This window comes from Mesoplodon densirostris, chromosome 7 (genome assembly GCF_025265405.1).
Source record: "Mesoplodon densirostris isolate mMesDen1 chromosome 7, mMesDen1 primary haplotype, whole genome shotgun sequence".
Taxonomy (NCBI): domain Eukaryota; kingdom Metazoa; phylum Chordata; class Mammalia; order Artiodactyla; family Ziphiidae; genus Mesoplodon; species Mesoplodon densirostris.
The window spans coordinates 14,921,974-14,939,927 of record NC_082667.1 but is presented as its reverse complement, the minus strand read 5'-3'; the positions used below and the strand labels follow the sequence as shown (position 1 = coordinate 14,939,927).

At 54.4% G+C, this 17,954-nt stretch overlaps 1 protein-coding gene across 2 annotated transcripts in view; it reads left to right on the top strand.

The window, feature by feature from the left end:
- The window catches only part of CREB3L1 (cAMP responsive element binding protein 3 like 1), a 35,301-nt gene extending 31,992 nt beyond the window's left edge, over positions 1–3,309 (top strand). The window contains exons 11-12 of one of the 2 annotated variants that reach the window (XM_060103775.1): positions 2,134–2,405; positions 2,586–3,309. In XM_060103775.1, coding sequence (XP_059959758.1) covers positions 2,134–2,405; positions 2,586–2,807 — 494 coding nt within the window. In that variant the 3' untranslated portion in view covers positions 2,808–3,309. The remainder of the gene's footprint in view (positions 1–2,133; positions 2,406–2,585) is intronic. The other variant, XM_060103776.1, reaches the window with a different exon arrangement.
- Positions 3,310–17,954: the final 14,645 nt, after the last annotated feature.

Below are 17,954 nucleotides of genomic sequence, written 5' to 3'. Positions count from 1 at the left end.
CTACCTCCTCATTTTGCAGATGGGGAAACTGAGGCCCCCAAAGGGTCTATGATGTGTTCAATGTTAGTTATAGAATTAGGACTACAGTGAAGAGCCCCTGATTCCCAGCCCACCCAGGCGTGGCTTGCGGGGGTAGGTTTAGGGAATAACAGGAATGTTTCCACCCTAGCCCCCATGTATTATGGTGCCAGTTGGTAGGGACATCTGCTAAGCACCATCAGTATTTTACACCTGGGATAGCAAATCAGTTTCAGCTCCAGGGACATTTTCCATAAGTTGGTGGTGGCTGCCTGAAGCACTGTGTTAAGAAGGACTCCGAGGCACCATTCAGGATCAACAGGAAGGAGAAGCCAGGATCCACTGGTAATGTCTGTCATGGGCAGAGGCAGGGTAGTGGTAGTGTGAGCTCAGATAGCTACCATCCCACAGGGGACTGTGAGGATTGTTAAGAAGAGCATAGAGCTTCAGAGTCAGTCATATCTGCCACTCACTAACTGCGTGACCTCAGGCATGTGTCTTAAGCACGCTAAATTTCAATTTCTTTATCTTGAAAATGGGAGTTACAAGTTCCACACTTCCTGAGCACATTTGTCGTGAAGACTAAACGACATGGTGCCCAAAGGCCGTTAGCACAGTGCCTGGTACACAGCAGGCACCTACTAAATGAACACAATCACTTCCTTTTTGATGAGCTCACAAGAGGAGAGAAAAGATACAACACACAGTGGCAAGGGGAGAACTGGTATAGGGTGCAGCAAAAAGTAGTATGGGTTTCCAGAAGCAGAGGATACTTCAGATAGACCTACGGAGGAACTTCCAGACAGTCCCTCATCATTTACCAGGAGTGAGTTATCCAGCAGGGCCGGAGGAGGAAGAGGAAACAGATGGGAGGTCAGAGAGAGAGAGGAGCTGGGGAGGGGTGAGTTTCAAGGAGGGATACTTCAGGGAGGATGAGCTAAGCCTGCAGGGCCTTGAGGGGAGGAAGTGGCGTAGGGAGGGTTAGGGGAAGAGGAAGCAGAGGCGGGGAGTGAAAACCACTCCCTGGACCAGAGCAGCCTGAGAAGGAGAGAACAGGACAGTTACTAAGGGAGGTGGGTGGCAGGGATGTAAGGTCTTGAGAGCCACATGTCCATTTTCCCAAGGCCTGAGGGGCCTATGTGTGTTGGGAGGTACAGGGAACCTTGGAGAGGAAGGAATGGAAATGGGTAGGGGGGCTGGGGTTAGGGGGAGAGGGAGGGAGGGAGTGTTGATGGACAAAACCAGAGTCAGAGGAGCCAGAGGAGCGAGGGAATGAATGAGCCCTTCCGAGTGAACACAGTGGGTTTCAGGCCCAGTGTCCGCAGGGCGAAGAGGAGGAGATGACCTCTGGAGCAGGCTGGCTTACAGAGCTGGTGCACCGCACAGCTCCAGGGGCTCCACTCACATAGACTGTGAGATCCGGGCCCTGAGAGTGAGAAGGGCGGTGGTGGGTCCTGGAGTCAGGCACGCCTGGGTTTGCATCTCACCTTCAGTGCAGACTAGCCTGGGACAGCGTGCCTGGCAACCTGGAGCCTCAGTTACCTGTTCCGTGAAATGGAGCTAAAAATATCTCATTCCAAGAGTTTCTGTTAATGATTTGATATAGGTTAAAAGATGCCTACAATGCCTGGCACGAGATAGATATCCAAAAAATGTGTTTTCTTTTTTTTTTTTTTTTTTTTTTCCGCATTTCCCTGAAGGGCAGACTAGGGCCTAGAACGGGAAAAAGATTAATTCAAGGTCTCACAAAAAGTGAGTGGTACAGTAGGATCAGAACCCAGGTCTCAGATGCCCCAGCCCAGTACCCTCTGCTTAGGAACATCTAACTTTCTCTTAGTGCAGTTTCAAACACTCTATTATCTCATTTAAACCTCACATCAACAGGAGGTTAGCCCTCGTATTCCTATTTTACAGGTGAGCAAACTGAGGCTCAGAAAGGTGAAAGCAAAGGCATGACTTGCCTGCAGTCACACAGCTCAGAATTGCTAGAGCTGGGGTTCAGATCCAGGCCCGTAAGATTCCAGGGCCCAGGTCCTTAAACACCAGGCCCTGAATGTGGCCTGGATGGGGAGGGAGCCTCTTGGCACCATGGCTCACCCTGAGCTCCTTCTCCAGTGCCCTCCCGAAGCCTCCTGTTCTATGATGAGGGGCCAGGCTCGTGGGAGGATGGCCGCAGCGCCCTGTTGCCCGTGGAGCCCCCGGATGGCTGGGAGATCAAGCCCGGGGGGCCGGCGGAGCAGCGACCCCAGGACCACCTGCAGCATGACCACCTGGACAGCACCCACGAGACCAGCAAGTACCTGAGTGAGGCCTGGCCCAAGGACGTCGGTGGAAACAGCACCAGTCCTGACTTCTCCCACCCTAAGGAGTGGTTCCACGAGAGGTGGGTGGGTGACCCCTTCCCTTCCTGGGGTCCCAGGCTCCCCCCGCCCTCTGCCTGCCCCCGGTCCCCGTGTCCTCAGCCACACCCTCCCAAGGCCCCATCCCTCCCGTGTCCAGATCCAGCTTGCAGAGGGGCGAGAGGGTCCTCCCTGCAGAGTCACCCCTGACTTCTCTTCTCTCTCTAGGGATCTGGGCCCCAACACCACCATCAAACTCTCCTAAGCCGTGCCAAGACCCAGGACACAGGACGTACCCTCTGGCACTCAGAAGAGGGGTTGTCTTGCTCACTAACCCGGATCCGGCTAGTACCCCTGCCCCCTGGGGTCCGTCTTCCCCCCAGCCCACCTTTGCCCCAGATCTTGACTTGGGGCCTCTCCTCTCCCCGCACATTTGGACTGTCCCCTTAGGCCAACCGCTCTGTTCTCACCACCACTCCACAGCCATCCGTCCTTCTCAGATAAACCACTCACTGGGTTACCTTTCTCATAACGACCAACAGGACCACTGCCTCCCTGCCCCAGCCCCGCCACACACACACAAACACACAAACACACACACACGTCAACAGACTGACACCCCCCCACCCCTCCCCCCACTGTACAGAGACCAAGAACAGAAATTGTTTGTAAATAATGAACCTTATTTTTTATTATTGCCAATCCCTAAGATATTGTATTTTACAAGTCTCCCTCCGACCTGCACCCCTCCCTTGTTTTATATTTTATGAAGTTAGTGCGGGCTTTGCTGCTCCCTGGCCCAGGAAAGAGGGTCCCCCCCCACCCCTCACCTGGCCTCCCCCTGCCGCTGCCCAAGCCGCTGGGCCTTTTTAATTGCCAAACTGCTTCACCCATCAGCTCAGCACATGCTTTAAGAAGGCATAAGTAAAAAAAAAAAAAGATGCAGCATCAATTCCTGACTTTGTGCCTTTCTTCATGGTTGGGCTGGGGGTGGGGGGTGGGACTGAAGGATGAGGGAGTAAGAAGGGTGAGTTTATTTTATATTCTGACCGGAGGTGATTGGGGGTGAGCGGTTTGAGAAAGCATGTGCGTTGAGTTCCCTCTTCCAGCCAGGCACAGAGTTCAAACTAGATGGTCAAAGAATTCTGCAGCAATTTCCCCACCCCAAGGCTCCTCCAAGCACCTACGATTGCTGAGTATGGAAGCAGAAAAGCGTATAAGCCACCAAGATGGACCTTAGGGGGTGGCAACTGCCATAACGAGCACCTAGGGTGGCCAGGAGCGGCACCAGGCACTGTACACGCCGTACTCAGGTTGGTCCTCCTAAGACCTGCCAATTTCTTGGTTCTCGTATCCTTTGCTTCGGCTGGATTAAAAGCACAGACTTTGGGCTTCCCTGGTGGCGCAGTGGTTGAGGGTCCGCCTGCCGATGCAGGGGACATGGGTTCGTGCCCTGGTCTGGGAAGATCCCGCATGCCGCGGAGCGGCTGGGCCCGTGAGCCATGGCCGCTGGGCCTGTGCGTCCGGAGCCTGTGCTCCGCAATGGGAGAGGCCACAACAGTGAGAGGCCCACATACCGGAAAAAAAAAAAAAAAAAAAAAAAGCACAGACTTCGCGGGGCTTCCCTGGTGGCGCAGTGGTTGAGAGTCCGCCTGCCGATGCAGGGGACGTGGGTTCGTGCCCCGGTCTGGGAAGATCCCACATGCCGCGGAGCAGCTGGGCCCGTGAGCCATGGCCACTGGGCCTGTGCTCTGCAACGGGAGAAGCCACAGCAGTGAGAGGCCTGTGTACCACAAAAATAAATAAATAAATAAAAATAACGCGCAGACTTCAGAGTCAGAAGAGCTGCGTTTGGCTACTGGAGCTGCCACTTGCTAGCTATGTGCAGTGGGCAGGATTCCAGCATGACTCCAAGGTTCCTGCCCCCTGGCATACACACCCTGTTTCATCCCTTCCCCTAAGGTCTTGAGCGGACCTGTGAATGTGAGGGGCTGTCACTCCCGTAATTAGGTGACCTTTCATGGAAAAAGTAAAGGGATTTTGTGGTGTAAGTAAGGTCCCAGATCAGTTGATTCTGAGTTAATTAAAAAGGAGGTTATCCTGGGTGGGCCTGACCTAATCAGGTGAGAGCCATTAAAAGAGGGACTGAGCCCTTCCTGAAGAGATAGTCTCCTGCTGGCCTTGAAGAAGCAAACAGCCATATTGTGTGAACCACATGGAGAGGGCGGCCTCTAGGCGCTGAAGGCCTCATGCTATGGTGGCAAGGCATCGGATTCTGCCAACAACCTGAGCAGCTTGGAAGAGGGCCTCAGCTCCAGATGAGACCCCAGCCCAGCCAACACCTGGACTGCCACCTGGTGAGAGCCTGAGCACAGGACCCAGCTGAGCTGTACCCAGATGTGAGCCATGGACACTGAGATCATACATGTGTTGTTTGTTTTTTTTTTGCGGTACGTGGGCCTCTCCGTGCTCTCGCTTCTCCCGTTGCGGAGCACAGGCTCCGGACGCGCAGGTTCAGCGGCCATGGCTCACGGGCCTGGCCGCTCTGAGGCATGTGAGATCTTCCCGGACCGGGACACGAACCCGTGTCCCCTGCACCAGCAGGCGGACTCTCAACCACTGCGCCACCCGGGAAGCCCATACATGTGTTGTTTTAAGCCATGTTTGTAGTAATTCGTTATGCAGTGTAGGAAACTAAGACACTACGTAACCTGAACCTCTCTGAGCCTCCACTTCTCCGTTTGTAAAAAGAGGATATAACTGAGATTCAGTACATGAGGCTGTTGTAGGGATTCAATGAGGTAAATCATATAAGGTGTTTAGAACAGGGCCCAACGTATACTGGCTCTGAGAAAGATTAGCTGTGCATTTAGAGGCAGTATCAATACAGTGAGCTAAGGGCCAAGCTAGGGGTGCTATTCTAAGCACTGAGGAGGGTGCCTCACCCAGACAAGCAGTAAGGGCTTCCTGGAAGAGGTGACATGAAGGACTGTTGGAAGTAGGCAGGAGAGAGAAAGGGGCATTCCAGAAAGAAACAGCCTGGGCTAAGGCCTCAAAGGTGGGAGAGAGAGCAGGAAAACTTCAAGAACAGTTTCAGAACAGCCAGAAGGTAAAGGGCAAAGATGCTGAGAACTGAGGCTGGATAGTGATCAGGGCCCAGATCCAGAAGGGCCTTGAATGCCTTGCTCTGGCATTTGGACTTTATCATGCAGGCATGATACTTTCATACTCGGAAGAAGGGGCCTGGTGGTGGGATGACACCTGGGCCAGCCGCCCACCAGAGGAAAAGATGGACAAGACCAGACCGAACTATGGAGCCTCAGAATTGGCCTTCAAGGGACTTCCCTGGCAGTCCAGTGGTTAAGACTTTGCCTTCCAATGCAGGGGGTGCGGGTTCGATCCCTGGTTGGGGAGCTAGGACCCCACATGCCTTGCGGCCAAAAAAACAAAACATAAAACAGAAGCAGTATTGTAACAAATTCAGTAAAGACTTTAAAATGGTCCACATCAAAAAAAAATCTAAAAAAAAAAAAAAAAGAGTTGGCCTTCAAGCCCTACCGCTATCCTCCTCCCACAGCCTCATCTTGACCACTTGATGGGGACCTCATTGCCTGCTGCTGGGCATCAGTTTTAACTGCTAGAATACGCAGGCCTTTGCAGCAAAGCCATTAAAGTCTGGGCTCTGGGCCAAAGCTATGATTATTATTAAAATAACTTTTAGCACACCCCCTTTCCTGATTGATTCATCCATTCTCTCTATTAGTCATTCAACAAACTGCCTTCAAAGGTCTCCCAGGCTTGTGGAGGAGGCTGGGGAGTAAACCAGTCATCAGAGCCAATGTGATGGAGGGGTGTACAGGAAGCTAAGGAGATGCAGAAGAATGTCATGTAATTCAGATTCTGTGGGTCAGGGAGGGCAACTTGGACTGAGTCTTAAAGGATGGGTAGGAGTTGGCGAGGTACAGAAGGGGTTAGGGTGTTTGGGGTGGAGAGAATGTCAGGTGCAGACACAGAGCCATGAAAAGCAGGGCCAGGACCGGGGTGAGGCAAGGGGGTGATTAGCGTGCAAAATTTAAAGAGGCACTTGTACAGCCCTGAGAGTGAGTACCTCCTTAAATCTGGCACCCTAGGAGCCCCAACTTGCTTCACCCTCATCCCGGCCCTGATAGAAACTAGGGCCCTTGAAGGGATCTAAAGAAAGAACATTTTATCCTGAAGGTGATAGAGAGCCGCTGAATATTTTTAAGCCGGAGCGTGAGATAATCAGATTTGTCTGTCCTGGGGCTCTGCAGGGGGTATAGCGAAGATGAGACAGATTCCAGAGATAATTAGAAGGAATTATCAACAGGCTTTGACATCAAATTGGCTGTGGAGTGCAAGAGGGAGGGTGGAGCCCGGCATGACATTTAGGTGTCTGACTTGGAGGCCACGGTGGTGGTGGATGAGACCTTTCGCTGAGACAGGGAATGCAGGAGGAAGAGCATGTTTGGAGAGAAAAAGAATTCGTTTTATTGTATCTTGCATTTGAGCTGCCTGTAGAATGTTCACATTAGCATGCAAGTCTAGGGCTTGGCAGAAAGGGATCCCAGGCAGATTAGAAAATTGTCAGCATCCAAGTGGTATGTTAAAGTCTTGGGTCTGCATAAAGTGAAGAGAGATTTAGGGAAGGACTCCGGGGAAGTTGGACATTAAGAGACAGTAGAGGAAGAGGAATGAACAAGAAGGCTGAAAAGGAATGGTCGGAGAGGGGAGAAAAACCAGGAGAGGTGAGTGCCCCAGAAACTGATGGAGAGAGCTTCCAGGAACGGTGCTCACAAGTGTCAGATGCTATCTGAGCGGCTGGAAAAGATGAGAAGACAGCGTGTCTATTTGCTTTGGTAATGAGGAGGTCACCAGTGACTGTGGCTGGAGCTGTGTAGGGAAGAACCGGGTGGAAGTGAGGACAGGTGGGTCGGATGTGAAGACTGCGGTAGATGGGAGATGTAGTGAACACTTGTCAAGAGGGTGGCAACTAGAGGGGGGATGTAGGTGAGATCAAGAGCGTTTGGGGCTGCTCTTTTAGATGGGGGAGAGTTGACCATGGTTATTTCTAGAAGACAAAGACCGAATAGAGAGGGAAGATGATGGATGATGCGGGTGGGTGGGGGAGGGGAAGGGATCCAGGGAGCAGGTGGAAGGATCCACTTTTTTTTTTTTTTTTTTGCAGTACGCGGGCCTCTCACTGCTGTGGCCTCTCCCGCTGCGGAGCACAGGCTCCGGACGCGCAGGCTCAGCGGCCATGGCTCACGGGCCCAGCCGCTCCGCGGCATGTGGGATCTTCCCGGACCGGGGCACGAACCCGTGTGCCCTGCATTGGCAGGCGGACTCTCAACCGCTGCGCCACCAGGGAAGCCCCACTTTTTTTTTTAAAGAAATACTTTATTACTTTTTTAAAGATTGATTTATTTTTAATTTTATTTATTTATTTATGGCTGCGCCTGGTCTTAGTTGCGGCACATGGGATCTTCGTTGAGGCATGCGGGATCTTTTGTTGCGGCACGCAGGCTTCTCTCTAGTTGCCGCATGCGGATTTTCTCTTCTCTAGCTGTGGTGTGCGCGGGCTCCAGGGTGCGTGGGCTCTGTAGGTGTGGCGCTCAGGCTCCAGAGCGTGTGGGCTCTGTAGTTTGCGGCACGCGGGCTCCAGCTGAGGCACGGGAGCTCAGTAGTTGTGGTGTGTGGGCTTAGTTGTCCCGCGGCATGTGGGATCTTAGTTCCCTGACCAGGGATCAAACCCGCATCCCCTGCATTGCAAGGCAGATTCTTTACCACTGGACCAGCAGGGAAGTCCCAAGAGATCCACTTAGGACTGGAGAAGCCTAGACAGAAATGGAGGGCACGCTGTGAGTGCAGAACATGGAGAGACAGGAAACTGAGGGAGCCCCCATAAGGCTGTGAAGTTTGGGGATGGGGCAATGGAGAGGGTGGGCATGGGAGTTGCACTGGGGAGAAGGGGGAGAGTTTGAAATAGTCACTCGGAGGAGTAGGAGACAAAGCCCCATCCTTCAACGGATATTTACTGGGACTTCCCTGGTGGCACAGTGGTTAAGAATCTGCCTGTCAATACAGGGGGCACGGGTTCGACCCCTGGTCCCAGAAGATCCCACATGCCGCGGAGCAGCTAAGCCCGTGTGCCACAACTACCGAGCCTGCGCTCTAGAGCCTATGAGCCACAACTACTGAAGCCCGGGTACCACAAATACTAAGCCCATGTGCCGCAATTACTGAAGCCCGCACACCTAGAGCTCATGCAACAAGAAAAGCCACCGCAATGATAAGCCCATGCACCACAACGAAGAGTAGCCCCTACTCGCCACAACTAGAGAAAGCCAGCACGCAGCAACGAAAATCCAACACAGCCAAAAATTAAAATTTTTAAAAACCAAATATTTACAGAGTACCCCTTATGTACATGGCACCATGCTGACCTTGGAGCACAAACAAGACCCAGCTCCTGATAGCAAAGGGCTTGAAATCTAGCATCTTCCCATTATTGATTTGTGACCACCCACCAAGCATTGGACTGAGAACTTTACATGTCCCAATTAGGAATCAAAATAATCTTAAAGGGTGAGTATTTTTATAGATGAAGAATGTGGGGTTCAGAGAGGTGAAATGACTTGACCAAGGTCATGCATCTAGTAAGTGGCAAAGTGGGTATTTGAAGACAGGTCTGTTTGGCTTCAGAGTTTATGTTGCCCCTCCAGCTCTCCAGCTCTCATCCCAGCACGCCTTCCTCCCTCCTTCCCCACAGCCAAGCTTCTTATTCTTGCACAAGATCCAAGCACAGTGGGGTGTCCTGGAGCCCAGGGTTTGGCAAGTTGGTCAAAGCATGGTCATCTGCAGTCACCACTCTATGCCTGTCCATCCCAGGCAGTCTTCCCCACCTGTGTTAGGAGGCAGGGTTAATCCCCTCGCACGAGCCACCTGTTGACATCCCGCCTCCTCAGCGCTGTGTCACTGCTGCTAAGGGGGCACATCCCCAGTATGGCCCCAGTGATGGAGCTGCAGTCTCCGCACTCTACTGTCAGCCCTGGCAGCTGGCCTTGCCGCAAACACGTGTGATGGCTTTCACAGGGCCAGTCATCCTGCTCAGATTGCCACAACAAACCCTTTATTACACCTGGAAACCAAAGCTGTAGCAGCAGGGAGAGCAGCTGTGGGCGATGCCTGGAGCTGGGATGAGCCAGGGCCAGGCTCCAATTCCAGAGGGTGGACCACCCCAGAAGCCATCTGGCCAAATGGGGCACCTATCTGATGTGGGTAACAGGTGCCCACTGGGGCACTGGGATGGAGGAGACAGGCTGGGAATTCACCTCCAAAGGAGCCCGAGTCTCTCTGTCATTGGAGTGACAGTTAAGAGCATGGGTCTGATGTCCATGCTGCACTTCTGTATGCGACCTTGGCAAATTACCGAACCTCTCGAAGTCTCAGCATCCTCATCTGAAGAATAGTACCCATCCTCCTAAAGTTGCTGTGAGGGGTAAATGAAAGCTTGCACATGAAGGCCTTAGCACAAGGTCAGTTATGCAGTAAACACTCAAAAGGCATTAGCTATTATTTTCTGAGTGCAGAGGCGATGGCTGCAGTCGTTCCATGGAGAGAGTTGCAGCTGGGAGAGGCTGCAGAAGGTGGTCAAGCGGGTCGGGGTGGGAGCGAGGAGGGCTTTCATTTTTCCCTTGGATTCTTGGGAAGAGGGCAGAGCCACAGCTAAAAAATAATGCAGTCAGCAGCTGGTCCTAAGTGGGCAAGGTGTGAGGACAGAGTGGAGAAGCTTCACTTTAAAAAGGACTGAGCGGGGAGAGCTCTGCAGGAAAGAGCTGAACAAGAAACCAACCGGCAACCCAGCAGCTAAGCAGCTGTGAGGGAATGTCAAATCCAGCTAGAACTACCATAATTCTTGGTATAGGAGGCCTGGGTGTTTGGAAAATGAGCAATCCTAAAGGCAATCTCAGGGACGAAGATGTGGGGAAGGAGGAACTCCCAAGTGCCCCAGCCCACCCTCTCCAGCAACAGAGCTTCTTTAGAACTTGGCTTTAGGGAGGAAACTTCCCTGTGGCCAAGCTGTTTTTGTTTTTGTTTTTTTGTGGTACGCGGGCCTCTCACTGTTGTGGCCTCTCCCGTTGCGGAGCACAGGCTCTGGATGCGCAGGCTCAGCAGCCGTGGCTCACGGGCCCAGCCGCTCCGTGGCATGTGGGATCTTCCCGGACCGGGGCACGAACCCGGATCCCCTGCATCGGCAGGCGGACTCTCAACCACTGCGCCACCAGGGAAGCCCGACCAAGCTGTTTAATGCAATTCCATTTATACCATTCATCCAAGATGGGATCGCTGGACCAGGAGAGAGGTGGGGAGGCAGAGCTGAGACATCTGCCTTTGGGGAGTTTACAGATGAAGGAAACGGGCAAATGTGAGGCTGTTACTGTGTGGCAGGCAGCACTGGGGGAGTGGGGAAGGGCATGAGTTCTGGGGCCAAAAGACCTAGATTTAAATCCTGGCTCACCACTCACTCACCTCACCTGAGCTATCTTGAGCAAATAAATCACTTGAATGACATCTCAGGGCCCTCATCTGTAACATGGAGGAAGTGATAAATATCTACCACCCAGGCTTGTGGTAAGAGTCAAATGAGATGTTAGTTATTGTTAGAGGGTGAAGGGGAATGCCCAGAGAGGGGCCCAGGAAATAGTTATGGGGCTGAAGGAGGGAGACAGCATCTGTAGTGGAGTGCCAGGAGGGGTTCATGGGAGATGTGGCACCTGAGAATGGCCTTGATGGATGGACAGGATTTCAGAGAAGGGGACATACTCCAGGCAATGGGAACAACGTGAGCAAAAGCACAGAGCAGGACAGCCACTGTAGGGCTGGCGAGAATTGGAGGAGTCTTGAGCAGTACAGCTCTCCCTCCTCTGTAATCCATTCTCTACCTCTGAGAGTCTGGTTCCTCCCACCTTCCTGGGCTCACCGTCAGTGGGAAAAGATAAGACAGACTAGACTAGACACTGGGTGCAGAGGACAATGGGATCTGGGAGGAAGAAGAGTGCCTTTCAGCTGGAGCCATCCAGGGAGACTTCCTGGAAGAGGAGGCATTTTAGTGGCTCCTCAGAATTTGAAGTACAGCAACAGAAGGAGATTTCAGATGAACAATGCTGTACAGCCCTGATGCCAATTCCCAGAATAAGGAGCACAGATGAGTGGAAGGAAATGGATGGAATTGGAGGATAGGATGTGGGAAGATCAAGGCAGACCTCGAATGCCAGGCTGAAGTATAGGCAAGGGGGAACCACTAAATACTACAGAGGGAGAGTAAATGCTGTGGTCAAAGGTTGACTTCAGAAAGATGAGTCTGGGGTAGTAGATAGGAGGCATTAGACCTGAGAAGCTAACCAGGGTCCCACCATCATCCAGATGTAAGGCTCAGGTGAAGAACACCCCAATGACAAGAGGAGAGGATGCAAGGAGGAACCATGGGATTTCCAGGGGGAAGAAGATGGACCCCAAGGAGACCTCTAGTCTTTCCTTCCGGAGTTGGGTCCCCCCCTCTCCCGACCCAGGAGACTGATTCAAACTCCTGGGAGACCCTGGCCCAGGAGCCTCAGCGGGGCAGGTCACAAGAGGCAGCTGGGCCTTGAGGAGGCTGCCAGGCTCCAGGGTCGGGAAGGTCTCCATCCCACACCCACCCCGAGCTGGGTCCCTCTCCTGGATGGGTTGAGAAGAGCTCTAGTCCTAGAGGCAGTGTTACCGGCAATCGGGTCCATCCCCACATTCCAGGCGTCCGAGAGAATGTTCCCCTTCCTGTGCCCCTTCCCCAAATCGAATTGGGTCTGTAAAGTCCCGTGGCGCCGACGGGGTTAAAGCCAGCTCGTGTCACCGCCCCCGCCACCCCACCTGCCCGCCGCAGCGGCGAATGCCGAAGCCGGAAAGCGCGGGACAAGGTGGGTATATCACAGCCTCTGAGTGACGGGCGGGGCGGTGATTGGCCGCTGCCGAGCTGCAGGGTACAGGGGAGGGGGCGCAGGGGTGGGCTTTGGCGGGCGCCCAGGGCTGGGTTCGTGCCCGCCGCCGGCTGGGCCGGGCTCGCTCCTCCAGTGCCCGAGCCGGGCTGGCTGGGCCGGGCGGCGCCCTCCGCACCGGACCCCGCGGGCTGGCGGGTGTCTCTAAGGTGACACTCCGGTGCGCGGCAGCGGCCGTGGCTGCAGGCGCGCGCTCACCGCCCGGGCTCGGGCTCCGCTCAGTCTCCGGCTCCAGCCGTCCGGGGGCCGCCCCAGCGCTCACCACGCAGCACCCCGACACCCTCCAAGACCCCCTCCCGAGGGGCCCGGGAAGACCCCCGCCGGCCTTTCCGAGGCGCAGCGCCCAGCAGCTGCCGCTCCCGTCGTCTGAGCCCCGGCGTCGGGAGGGGCGTGCGGGACCCGGCGCTTCCCTCCCTCTCCGCCTCGCGTTCCCGGGCCCAGGAGGAAGGGAGACTGAACTTGAGCAGGGAACCCCGAAAGGCCGCAGGAACCGCGGGAAGAGGGCGGCCGCAGGATGGCCGAGGGGCCGGGCGGCGGAGGGCCCCGCGGGGACGGGCCTGGCGGCGGCTGCCGCGCAGCCGAGGAGGAGGTGGTGAGGCGACGCTGCCGGCGGGGGGCGGAGGCCGAGGTCTCGCAGCAGCAGTGGCTCGAGGCGCCCCGGGGCATGGCCGCTGGACCCCCGGTGGAGGAGCGGTTCTGCCAGATGCACCTACGAAAGCAGGTGTCTTACAGGTAAGAATGCGGGCAGAGGGGAGCCCAGCGCTTGGGACCACTCCCCTTTTCAGTCAGCAGTCATTGAGCGCCTGCGGCTTGCCTGACACTGCTCTAGGCCCTGGGGATTCAGAAATGGCTACCAAGGGGTCTCTGCCTTCTGTGTCCAAGGGGGAGCTTCTGGGACCCTTTCTCTAATGAAAAGTGAAAACCCTATTCATTCAACGTGAACTGACTGATGCCCGCTGTGCGCCAGGCACGGTACTGGGCACTGAGGGGAAAAATAACCAAGACGTGATCCTTACGAAGCTCTATCTGCTGGGGAGAGCCAGGAGATGCTCCTGGCTCTTCTTCTAGGGGAAAGAGGGACCCCCTACTCATTCAATAGGCCTTACCTGAGCTTTCCTGTCGGCTGACCCTGTGCTAGGCACTGGCCTGTGGAAGTGACCGAAATGATGCTCGCTGCCACCATGGCTGAGACCCTGCTGCCTAGAGAAGGGGAAGGAATCCCCTCCTGGACCCCTCTGCCCAAGCAGACCTTCACCGGCATCCCAGTGGCAGACTGAAACTTGCACTCCCACCCGAATCTTCTTAAACGTCTTCTGCCTGTGAAAGATTCCCAGCCTCCCAGGTCCCACCACCTATGCCCAGAGGAATCAGCTGGAGTGGGCCCCAGAGACCACTTTTATGATTTGGGATGGGGTGGGAGAGGACTGCCCCTCAGTAAGGGTGCGTATGTTACACAGAGGAGGGGGGTGGAGGCAGGGCAGGGGCAGCCCTCGCCATCCTCTTCCTCTCCCAGACCACAGCCTCAACCAGGGCTTGCTGCCCCTCTAAAGCCCCTGGGCCAGAGTGACCTTTGGAGGGTCCAGCAGGGACAACGAGGTGTCTGCAGTCCTTGAAACCATCGGCCTGGTTAGAGAGGACAAATTTCCTGTTTACAACCCCGAGGACTTGGGATGTGTCTGAGGCTGCCCTGCTACGTGGGGCTTCTGGGAGGGTGTTTCATAAAACTGACCCAGTCCTGGGAGCTTGAAGGACCCCAGTATTTTTAATGGCTATGAGACCATCGGGCCTCCATCACTTGGGGGAAGATGAGAGAGAACAGGAGGGGACTTTTCCACCATCATGAAGTGAGACGCTCGGAATAAATGGGCAGGAGGTTACGTTCCCATAGGCCCTACCTTCACTGTCTGGGGCCTATGAGGAATCGGGAGTACACTGAGCTACATGACTGAGTTCTTCTAGAACACCGTGCTGAGAGAAGGGCGTTGTCTGTCCCCTAGCTGCAGAGAGAAGGGCCCCTGAAAGTCCCCGGGGGGAGGAGAGAGCACAAAGAGACTGATGGGTGATGGGGCATAGAATGAAGGAGATAGTCTGGGAGTCAGGAGGCCTGGCTTGTATTCTCACTCTGCCAATGACTTGTGTGTCCTTGAGCTAGACAATCTCTCTTTCTCTCTGGGCTTCAGTTCTTCACTTATGACATAAGAGGGTGACCCAAAGTCAGGAGCAAAGAGCATCTGGAGCTAAAAAGGAAGCCAGAGTGCCAGAGTGGGGTAGAGGCTTAGAGGGATGGGGGCAGAGAAAAATCAAAAGGCTGAGATAGAAGGTGCTGTGTGCACACACTCACACACACGTGCACACTCACACATACACACACTCAGAGATAGCCACAAGGGCTGGGGTTCCCCCAGGGTGGTTCCTGAATGGAGGCCCCTCCACAGCCCAAACTTGAGGCCTCTAGTCACTAAGGATGCAGGGCCACCAAGCTGTGGCTCCTCTCTGACTGTGAAAAGATCAGGAGACCTCTGGGTCACCTGTGTGAGGGCCGCAGAAGAAGCACCAGGGCGGGTGCCAGCTGTCACCCCTGGACAGATCAAGTGAGGCACCTCCTCATACCTTGCGGTTAGGCCAGAAGCCCCATCTTAGGACTAGAGCAGGACAGAGCATCAGGTCAAGAAGAGCACCCTGGGTAGAGGGGAGAGGAAGCCCTGGGAAAGAGACAGAGCCCTGGGCTGCCCAGGGACCCCAGTGGAATGACTCAGCCCTCCCCTGTGGCTGCCATCCTAATCAGCCTTGTGACCAATGCTGCTCTTCCTCATACAGGCCGCTGGGGGCTGGCAAGAGCCAGGCCCACGGTGGCCCTTTCCACATCCTCTGCCTGCCACAGTTCCACGCAGCTCTGGCTTGCAACTAGACCTCCCACCCCGCTGTGAGGAGTTGCTAAGAAAAGCAGTTGAAAGCCATTCACAGAGAGAAAAGGCTTTTAGGCAGAAATGCGGGGGCAAAAAAATCCGAGGGCGAGGGGTGGCAGCAGAAGCGGGATTGGGGCCTGGCTGCCTCTGACGTAAGTGAGGATGGGGGTTTTCAGCAGCACAGTAGGAGCTTTTAGGGACGTGGAGGTTTCTGGGAAATAGGTTCCCTTTACCCCACAGCTCTGGTGTGGGCTGGAAGCAGCCCTGGCAGCTGTTTTAGGGGGATGGAGAGATGGCAGGTCTCTGCCAGTGGAAACTCTCAGGGAGAGGGAAGTGGGAGGACATCTTGTGTCTGCATCTGGGCCTGAGGAAAACTCCCAGACACTCAAGGAAGTCCTAAATGCTCAGGGTTGGGCTCAAGAGACCACTGGAGGGTGGCCTCCAGCCTGGGAGAAGCCAGGGGTACAAGGGACACTGGATTCGGTCTGAAAGGAGCAGTCAGAAGATGCAGAACTTGAACCTCTGGAGATAAGCCCAGTGGTTCCCAAACCAGATCAGCTGAGCATCTCTTTTAAAATCATTTCTAAAGCCCTTCCTGGAGATCCTGTTACAGAGAGTCTGGGATTGGGCCTGGGCATGCCAACTTTTAAAAACCTCCCCAGGTTAATTTTGATAGTCAAGTAGGTTCAGAAACCACTGACTTCACCTGTGGAGAAGCTGGAGGAGAGAGAGCAAGGGTAAAATGTGAGCTGGATCACTGGGGTGTGGCTGGTAGGGGGCTTCCCTGTCCTGGGTGCTTTTGTGGCCCTAGAAGGACCTTGAAGGAGGATCAGCATCTCTGTCTGCAGCTCTGACCCTGGGCCAGACACTGTATGAGATGGAAGCATGAGATAACATTCTTCTCTCAACAAAAGTATGATTCGGTCCAGGGCCAGACAGTAAATATTTCCAGCTTTGCAGGTCACACGGTCTCTGCCACTCTGCTCTGCCTTCGCAGTGTGCAAAAGCAGCCACAGACAATATGGAAACCAATGAGCATGACTGGACTCCAGTACAACTTTATTTATAGACACTGAACTTTAAATTTCATATCATTTCTACTGTCACAAATATTCTTTTGCTTCTTTCCAACCATTTAAATTTGTAAAGACCATTCTTAGCTCACAGCCATACAAAATCAGGCAGCAGGCCAGATGTAGCCCATTGGCCATAGTTTGCCAACCCCTGATCCAGCAGATGGGATGGGACAAACACATGGGAAAGACAGCTGATGGTGGGCATTAGGAATTAACACGGGCATTGGGCAAAGTGGCACATGCATTGCACTGAGAGAGGCAGTGCAGTGCACATGCATGCAGTCCTCAGGGTCAGAGAAACCTGGGTTCGAATTCCAGCTCTGCCCCTTCCTAGCTGGGTGAATCACTTTCACCTCTGACCCCATTTCCTCTATGGAAAATGGGAACAATACTACCTGTACAACAGGGTGGCTGGCAAGATGAAAGAAGATAAGAGATGTAAAGTTCCTGACTTGTAGCGTGGGTGAGACACAAGTTAGATCTTCTGCCCTCTATAGCTGGACCTTCTTGTGGGTTGGGGCTGGTGAGAGGTTCAGGAAGGCCCCTGAACGAGGTGTGCCCTGAGTGGTGGATGGCTGATGAGACCTGGGAGTGGCAGAGTTTAACAAAGGGTAAGAGCAAGGGCTGAGCCTGTGTGCACGTCCCAGGCTGCAATCCTCCCCCTGCCCCCTACACCCCCACGGAGGGGCTGGGGGGAAGCGACTGGGGGTGCCAGCTGGCAGGGGAGGGTGCCCCCTACTGTGGGCATGGGACTGTGGGTACCAAGCTCCTCGAGGGAGGGGCACCTGATCCAACTCTCCCTGCTGCTATTTACCAGAAGCTAAAAATAACCAAAGAGTGACAGGGAGATGGGGCCGATTTGTAATTTAAATAGCAACGGGATAAAGCAAAGAGCTGCAAGAGATCACATTCTGTCCTGAATTTAAAATGCAAAAACCGGGGGCAGAGAGCGGAGCTGGAGCTGGAGGAGGGGGCCCGCTGCCAAAGGAAGCCGGAAGCCGGGGGTCTATCGTTCTTCCTTTGGGAAGGGCGCGGGCCCAGGCCCAGCCCGGAACTCCTTCCTCCCCTCAGGGACCCAAGGTTCTTGCTGACTCGTGAGTCAAAGGCCAGGAAGGCTGTGCCTAGAGGTGGGGTCAGGCTTATGTGAAGGCGGCGTTGTAGGGTTGGGATTCCAGAAGGAGGGTCTTATCTGAGCCTATTTTAGCCCAGGGCGCTTGAGACAAGCCCCCTCAGCATCACATGCCCCGCACCTCCCGCACCAGGGGACATAAGTCCTTTGGGCCTTTTGGAGGGGAGCTGGGAGGACCAGTTCCAGCAGAAGCACTTGAACAGGTTCTTCTCTGCTGTGCTGCTAAAAAGACATCAGGAAGCCTGGGTTGGAGTCTCATTTTTGCTTCAGTTGGTGCCATTTCAGAGCAGGGCATACAGGGAAGCCCCCAAGGATCCAGGTCCCAAGGACAAGGGTTAGCACAGGCTAAGGAAGACCTGTCTTTAAGGATGCACAAAGTGGGTAGGGAAGGCACCGGGAACAGATCTGGTTTCTGCTGGGCCCCACTGTGCTTAACC